The 8,443-nt window shown below is 47.0% G+C and overlaps 1 protein-coding gene across 2 annotated transcripts; it reads left to right on the forward strand.

Moving 5' to 3' along the window:
- Nucleotides 1-705: 705 nt before the first annotated feature.
- klhl36 (kelch-like family member 36) lies at nt 706-7,416 on the forward strand. 2 transcript variants are annotated; one of them, XM_088614289.1, is made up of 5 exons: nt 706-876; nt 2,498-2,582; nt 3,744-4,817; nt 5,235-5,392; nt 6,123-7,416. In XM_088614289.1, exons 1-5 carry the CDS (start codon nt 773-775, stop codon nt 6,670-6,672), a joined length of 1,971 nt encoding a protein of 656 aa, XP_088470415.1. In that variant the 5' UTR covers nt 706-772; the 3' UTR covers nt 6,673-7,416. The 2 variants fall into 2 exon arrangements, with proteins under 2 accessions (XP_088470415.1, XP_088470416.1); XM_088614290.1 differs by having other exon boundaries at nt 725-876; nt 2,501-2,582.
- The last annotated feature ends 1,027 nt before the right edge of the window (nt 7,417-8,443 follow it).

An 8,443-nucleotide genomic window follows, 5' to 3' on the forward strand; every position in this document is an offset into this window, starting at 1 on the left:
AGGAACAAGTAACAGGTTTATTCCATGCTGAAAAAAAGAAGAAAGAGAACACAATGTTTCGGCCGTGGAGCCTTCTTCAGGTGTGAGAGAGGCAGGGCAGTAGGCAAAGGTAAAGTAGCTGGAGAACAAAGGTTGAGAGGGAGGAGGAGTGAGAGGCAGGAGCAGGGGACAGAAAGAGAGGCCAATCAAGAGGTGTGAAGTCAGAATGGGTGCAGAGAGGTGTGAAATGAAACTTCCAATGAATGGAGAAAATTTAAAAGAACAGTAGTCTGTCGTTAAGAGAAGGGAGAATGTGTGATCCTAGCTGCAGAATAATTTTGGTCTCGGTGGTCTTTCTGATGTATGAGTTCGGAAAACCGTCTTTGAGAACACAGACGGAGAGATTAGAGTGGTCGTGGCCGTCAGAGGTGAAATGAGAAACGATGGCCTTGGAGAGATCTTTAATCTTCACAGCCCCGACGTGTTCTCTGAAGCGGTCTCCGAGTCTCCTTCCTGTTTCTCCAACGTAGATGGCGGGGCATTTACTGCAAGAGATACAGTAAATAAGGTTGCTGGAGGTACAAGATGCTGTCTGAACTGAACTACTACTGTATTAACGACGACGTCAAGGTGAAGAGCTGGTTACGGCGATGTAAGAGTTAAGGGGCAAGTGCGCCATCGTGTGGTGCACGGTGGAATCGCACAGTGAAGCATCCGCAGCCACCGCGTCCCGGCGCCAGAGCGACCTCTCCCATTTGTGGGAGTGCATGTCAATCAAGACCGGACTTCCTGGATGAGATCATGGCTGCGGGACAGAAATGGGAAAATACCCCAGCACTGCTGTTTGGGAGCGATCCAATGTAGCAACTTAACGAAATGCATAGAAAGCGAGAACTGGTAATGAATCCGATACTGTCTGTTTGTACTGTCAGTTGATGAGTACTGTATTCATGAATGAGGAAGTGCCAAGCTAAGAGTATGATTGTTCACAAAAAGATGTGGATGTCATAATGCACTTCAGAAATATTAGTAATATGGATAACAAATGTTTCTGTTGAAACATGTCTGTGTATGGAAGAGGTCGTCCTTTCAAATGAAGCTCATACTCGTCGTTTGAAATCTGAGTGTGGGCTTAATAGGCTGCACTGCAATACTTTTCGTTGCGTGATAATCGTTTTCGAAAGAGCACAATTGCAGATGTGTGAGCCCTTTAAACTTAAAAGACGTAGTTAGTACAGAAAATAAAGGGCCAGCGTGTCATTACCTGACAGGATGACATCACGTTACAGTACAGTACGCCTGAAAGCTGTAAGGGAGACGAGTTAACGCTTCTGTTAATTAGCGCTCCGTAGTGCAAACCCGAATCTTCTCTGTGTTCTGCTGTGATCAGCAGAAATAAATCGACCCTCTGGCAATACGTTTTTGCTACGGACAGAGCGACACCTGAATTACGAATGCCAGCTGCATACTGTAGCATTTTTGGTTAATATCTTTTATTTTAATTTCAGATACCCGATTTAGTCTACTGAAAAGAAACGGTGGACATGCAGAATGCTTTGAACTTTAGGACTGCTTTTTCATTGTAGCCTGTTATCACGATGTGAGCAATTTCGCTAGGAATTTACTCGTTTAATAATAAAACAGCACAGTCCAAAATAAAATGGTTTTCTAAAGATAGAGAGCAATTAGAGCGTTAATGATTAACTGTAATACTTATGGCTGATTTTTGTTAAAAGTTGATCTAATCCGCATTGTCACTTTTCCCAGTTTATCTTCTGTCGATCCAGTTTAAATGTTTTAAGGGGTTTGATGCCTGCAGCTGGAGATGAGCAGAATCGAGTTTTATATCCGCTAATGACCCCGTCATTTAGTGAGACAATAGCTGTGAGCACGTGTCCAGTTCTCCAGGAAGTGAAGACAAGTCACGCAAATAAACACATATACAGCATATGATTTATATACACAGTGAGCTACTTACCTCAGGGAAATAAAGCCCTAAGGGGCTCCATCAGTCTCCTCTGAATTTCCTGGGTGTCCCCAGAGTCAAAGGGCAGCTATTCAAAGGAAAGCTTGTTGGGTGTAAAATCAACACTCGGTCTGCTCACTCAGTGTGCTCTTCAGAGGTCCTGCTTTGAATACTGTACATGATCATTAATATCTGAAACAGCTCTAGTGTTCTTGCGAGGGCTTTTAATAAGGGGCCCTCGGGTCAGATTGAGCTCCTCTGCTCTAGAGGGATGTGAGTCTTGATGGAATGACTGCTCAGCGTCAACCCATGACATAGCTGCTGAGAAAGACAAGTGTGTCCTTGACAGCTGACTGAGAGTTTAATGATGCGTTGCTCTAGAACCGAATCTGGTAAAGGAAGGGTGGCCAGCCTGTCCCGTACAAACTAGTGCAGTTCCAGTACTGGAGAGGGCGAAACAGGAACCTCGCATGGTAATGAGCCGGCACAGTGTGGTCAGCATTGTGTCTTGAGTGAAAGAGATCTCCACATTATTTCTTTCTCTGCCCCCAGCAGATGTTTTGAGTGCCTGAGAGCGATGGAGGGGGGAAGACAGAACCGAGTGTCCCGGCCTCACCGAATCAGTGAGTCGTCCAAGGTACGGTCCTTCCAGCTGAAGGAAGACCCTTGTTTCCCCGTCATCATTCTCTCTGTGTGTGTCGATTTAACAAGGAGTAATCAGTAAAGCACTGCTGCCTCGCAGCGTTGGGGTCTTGGGAGTTGATTCCAGCAAGGGGCTGCTCGAGTGTGGAGTTTCCTCTCACTTCCTTAAGGTGGGCTACTCTAAATTGTCCTCCCTGGGATTTATCCCTGCGTGGAAGTGTTCCCACCTCATTGCCTGACCATAAAAGTAGAGGCGTCAGGAGTCTCTTCCCCAGAATGTGTTTGCTGGGTATAGTAAAACATTGAGAGACATATATAGACATTAGAAAGTTCTGATTTACACCATGACCTGGGCTCTTGGGGATATTTTCACAATTTAATACAGTTCAGTGCCCTTCCTGATGTATTTAACATATAAATTCCATCTGTTTATCATTTAATAAATCAAAAAGGTTACAAATTAGAGGAGGTCATTTGGCCCACCTACCCTGATTGGAATTTTTATTTGTCAAGGGTGTCAGAATAAAAACAAGGAGATTATCTTAGTTAAGAAATTGTTTAATGAAAACTGATTACTGGTTCTCTTATTGGATGTTTGTTAGAAGTGTGTTAAAATTAAAGGGCACACATCGTCTCTTATGTACTTCATCTGGTGAGAACTAATTATTATTTCAGTTTCACAATTTTATTTCACACCATTTACATCAAGATATCTCAACACACTTTGCAGTCAAAAGATAAGCAGATGATGTCTGGTTTAAATAAAACACAATGACTCAAAATGACTTAAAAACCGCTAAGAGTGATACGGTTCTGAAAATGGCACGCACAAATTTGAGGAAATGGTAGTCTGTGTATGATGTGTTGCTTAACGCTGTTAGCTTGCCTTAAATACAGAGTCAAACAGAATGAAAAACGACCATTTTTCTCTTCTCTTAAATCATAATAATCTACATCATTGTTTCCCTGCCTTTGTCGTTTAAGACCAATGAGTCTGCCGGTCTTGTCCTAGCTCAGTTTAAAACCAGGAGGGATACTTGCAGGGACAGGCTCCGACTCCGCCATGACCGTGGATCGGACGAAGCGTTAGATAAAGGATGGTGGATGATCGCTGTTATTCCCAGGAAACAGCCTAGAGATGAATGTCTACTTGCAGGTGTACCGCTGGCCAGAGAACGCGGGCTCGGTGCTGCAGGGCCTGAACGAGCAGCGCCAGAAGGGTCTCTTCTGCGACGTGGTCCTGCTGGCGGACGAGCAGCGCGTTCCGGCCCACCGCAACGTCCTGGCGGTCTCCAGCGACTATTTCAACTCCATGTTCACCATCGGCATGAGGGAGGCCAGGCAGCTAGAAGTGGAGCTGGTGGGGGCCTCCTACATTGGGCTGAAGGCAGTGGTGGACTTCCTCTACAGCAGCGAGCTGCCGCTGGATGGCGGTAACATCGACTATGTCCTGGAGACCGCCCACCTGCTGCAAGTGTGGAGGGTGGTGGACTTCTGCTGCCAGTACCTGGAGAACGAGGTGAGTGAGGAGAACTACCTGTACCTCCAAGAGCTGGCCTTCATCTACAGTCTGGACAGGCTGGACTCCTTCATTGACAGTTTCATCCTCCAGAACTTCGGCACTCTTTCCTTCACCCCGGATTTCCTGCAGAACATCAGGATGCAGAAGCTGTGCTCCTACCTAGGCAACAGCCTGGTACAGCATGATTGCGAGCACAACCTCCTCCAGGCTGCCCTGCAGTGGCTCACGCAGAGCCCCGAGAGGGAATCGGACGCCAGGCAGGTCCTCTCCAACATCCACTTCCCCCTCATCCCCCGGGGTGACCTCCAGACCCAGGTCAAGCCAGCCATGCTGTCCCTCCTCCCCAAGGAGGCCAACTGCGAAGCCCTGATGGAGGAGGCCCTGAGCTACCACAGCCAGCTGATGGCCCAGCCCGTGCTGCAGAACCAGCGCTCGGCTCTGCGGGTGCAGGGGGAGCGGCTGCTGTTCGTAGGAGGCGAGGTGTCGGAGCGGGGGGAGGACCTGAGCGATGATGTCTGCTTCCTGGACCCCGCCCAGGGCTGCTGGCTCACAGAGACCCAGCTCCCCGCCCGGAGAAGCCACCACGGAGTCACGGTGATGGGCGGCTTCATCTTCGTGGCCGGGGGCAGCTCATCCCGGGACAACGGGGGGGACGCCGCCTCCAATCTTTTGTACCGATACGACCCCCGGCGTAACCAGTGGATCAAGGTATCGTAACAATCCCGGGACATTAGCCGAACATTTCCCCAGTGCTGTGTGAATGTTGGTATGTGAAGTCCCATAACGAAAAGTGGGCTTTCCAATATTTACGCAGTGAATTGGGGTGTTGAGGTCCCTTCCTAAAAAGCCTGTCAAGCTTGTTTCCAAACTATTGGTCTCCAGGCTGAAATCGGGAGACTCCACTTTTAAGAAAATTCCCCTGAGTGAATTGTTCTTTTAGGCCAATGTGAAAGTTTCCTTCATAAGATCATTAAGATATAAGTAGAAGGAGAATATATTGCTAGACTCAGGGTTTGAAGTCTTCTCATAAACCACATTGCTGACGTCTTTGTGTGTGTTGTTGTGCAGTGTTTCCTGTCTGCGTCGTCGATCTGGTAATGGTGATGTCTTGAGCTTTGCCTTCAGGGTGCCTCGATGAACCAGCGGCGTGTGGATTTCTACCTGGGCTGCATCGCGGACAAGCTGATCGCAGTGGGGGGGCGCAATGAAAATGGGGCCCTGTCTTCAGTGGAGGTCTACAGCCCCCTGAAGGACACCTGGTCCTACGTGGCTGGTCTGCCCAGGTGATGGTCACACTTTCATCAGTCTCATTTAGATTGGCTTTTTTTTAAAAAGTACAAGGTCTTTTTTTCCAAGTCCAGATTTTATTTTTAGGCTGGCACATCAAAAGCCGAGTCAGAAGGAATCGAATTCAATGAATGTGCTCTTGTCATTTTAACAAAGCTATGTGGGAAATCGCTTTGCCTAAGCAGCAGCAAAAGTAAACCCCAACCCAGCACTCCCTGTATACCACATCAGGAGTCTTCAGCTCCCATCCTTGAGAGCTGTGGTCCAGCAAATACTGTGGGTCTCTTTAATACCCCTTTTACAATGGCACACCCAATTTAGGCCATGAGTCACTTTCCGATATGTTGCAGGGGCAGACTTAGTACAGGAGTTCTCGAGTAAAAGTGGGTCTTTTGATCTGGGCAATGTCATTTCCACAAATAAGAACTCGAGTGAAATGAAAAGCACCAACCCTTTGTGTTAAATTTAAATCAGGGGTTTGGGATACTGCTTTACAGCTTCTAATCCCTCCCCGCCCAAATAACATCCATCTGTAGAAATAGTGTGAAGAGTTCACAAGTAGCGGAATTAAGTGTAATTATTGTAACTCTGATTTATTTGCTTGCCTCACAAAAACGTATTCGTTACAGAATTAGTTTTACACAGACACCACCCGGTACCAGTCCGCACGCCCGCGCATCAAAACTACACGTTTTGTATTTCCCGTTTCTCCTTTTTGTGCTTCAGGTTCACCTACGGCCACGCTGGCACCACCTACAAGGAGTTCACCTACATCTCCGGGGGTCACGACTACCAGATCGGGCCGTACCGGCGGAACCTGCTGTGCTACGACCACCGGGCCGACGCGTGGGAGGAGAGGCGGCCCATGATCACGGCCAGGGGCTGGCACAGCATGTGCACCCTGCAGGACCACCTCTACGCCATCGGGGGCAGCGATGACCACGTGGACACCATGGAGCGCTTCGACATCCTGAGCGTCGAGTGCTTCAGCCCCCAGTGCAACCAGTGGACCCGAGTGGCGCCCCTCTTCCAGGCCAACAGCGAGTCAGGGGTGGCGGTTTTGGGGGCCCAGATCTACATCCTGGGGGGTTACAGCTGGGAGAACATGGTGTTTTCTAAAGTGGTGCAAGTGTACGACCTGGAGCGGAAGAAGTGGAGCAGGGGGCCAGACCTGCCCAAGTGCATTGCCGGGGTCTCGGCCTGCGTGTGCGCGGTGAAGCCCCGGAGCCCCGAGAAGAAGAAGAAGGTCAAAGGTCACCAGGTGCGCAGCCGGTGACTGCAGGGAACCAGGCACTGGACCTGTGGGTGTGTAGGTCACCACGGAAATCCATCAAGTACAAGACACGGACTGGGGGGGCTATTTTTATACAAAGCGCGTTTTGCAGTATTGCCAGACTAGTTTTCTGCTTGGTGAAAATATTTCCTAAACTGCAGAGGGAAGACAGCTTTGTGAAAATACCAGCCCTGCTCTCAGGAAGAGGAGTCTGTAAGAACTCTGGGTCTATCAGGAGGACTGATGATCCGGGAGACTACACTGTTTTTAGCCCATTTTTGCTTTTTTTTTTCAGTTCAAAGGATGCTAACTAGTTGAAGGTATATTTATGGCTTCGGTAGCAGAGTTTTAACATTCGATCCCTCATCGCAGATATAGAGATGCAGACAACGGTATTTTAATCATTCACCGGGAACTGTAGTTCTACAATTAATTTCATTTCAGAAATATTGCTTCTTTATCGATACCAATTTGTTGTGGCTTTTCAATGTTTGCTGAACACTGGTTCATTCTACATAACAGCATTGAAGAGTCACCCGGAATTTAAGCGGGGGATGCCAATAATTTCATCTCTAACTTTGTAGATTTAATGGACTTTAACTAAACTAGAAGTTATCCCAGTCCACATCATATAATTCCAAAACCATTAAAGAGTCGCAGAGGTTTAATCAGTATTCAGAACTCACATAAGAAGGTTTTTTCTAAATGCACCAGATATACACATTAAAGCACTTCTGTTTTTTGTGACACCCCTGTGTGTTTCTTGTATTGGGTGCAAGCATCATCCATTCATTTTCTGGCGGCTTGATCACATAAGGGGCCACAGGGGAGCTGGTGCCTATCGTAGCAAGCAGCAGGCACAAGGTGGGATGCTGGTCACAAGCATCATCACATTTTCCAATTCAGAATCATTAACGGTTATAAACCCGAATTTGCCCATAAGTGCAGACAACCTCCTCCAATGTGTGACCAATGACCCACCTCTCTTTCCAGTCTTTAGCAGGGTTCTCTGACTCATTTCCCTGAGGGCCTTGTGTCTGCATTTTCTTTCAACCCTGGTAGTCAATTAAACAGTTCAACTACGATATATAGGACTTTTCAAAGTCTTCTACAGTTGATTTACACAAGACATTCACTTCATTAAATGTACAAATTTTGCAAATCACCTCGGAGGACGGTTAAAATGTATTGCCGTTAATTAGACCAATTTTGTGGCTAGTACAAAACGGGACTAACAGGCACTACGGAACTCGAGTTTGAGATCTCTGAGCTATGGGCTATGCCCTTGAACATTTTTCGCTACAGGTTATCCTTAACGTAACGATTGCATACATATATCTAGAGTTTTTTGGAGCTTATACGGTTTTGCAACTACAGACAGAAACGCAGCAGATCTTTCATAAAACCTGTAATCCACCTGCTAACTAGCCTACTCCACTCTGCAAGTTCAACTACAGTACGTTTCCAACTGCTTCCAGCGAGGCCGTATGCGTTAAGAGACACTAACGCATCCACATTGCATGTATTTCAATGCAGACACGAATAATGCCGCTACCGAGAAGGACAAATGCGGGTCTGCCTTGAGAAACATTATTTAAAACTCAATAAAGCTGGCTAAACGCACATATATCGATACACAAACCACCAAGTAATGCGCACCACTACTAGTCACTAAGGGGAAACAGAGACACTGAACTTTAGTTCCTCTTGTATAGTTCCTACCACCCGTTGACGTGCGTCAAAATATGAGTATTTAAAGATTTATTATTTTTTA

Source organism: Lepisosteus platostomus, chromosome 20, assembly GCF_059453375.1.
Source record: "Lepisosteus platostomus isolate fLepPlt1 chromosome 20, fLepPlt1.hap1, whole genome shotgun sequence".
NCBI classification, from domain to species: domain Eukaryota; kingdom Metazoa; phylum Chordata; class Actinopteri; order Semionotiformes; family Lepisosteidae; genus Lepisosteus; species Lepisosteus platostomus.

Excerpts from the sequence above, each read along its gene's own strand:
- klhl36 (XM_088614289.1), top strand. The coding sequence starts at position 773 with ATGAGATCATGGCTGCGGGACAGAAATGGGAAAATACCCCAGCACTGC. Across the intron at positions 4,818-5,234 it reads GGCGTAACCAGTGGATCAAG|GGTGCCTCGATGAACCAGCG; the intron begins GTATCGTAACAA and ends CTTTGCCTTCAG. Across the intron at positions 5,393-6,122 it reads TACGTGGCTGGTCTGCCCAG|GTTCACCTACGGCCACGCTG; the intron begins GTGATGGTCACA and ends TTTGTGCTTCAG.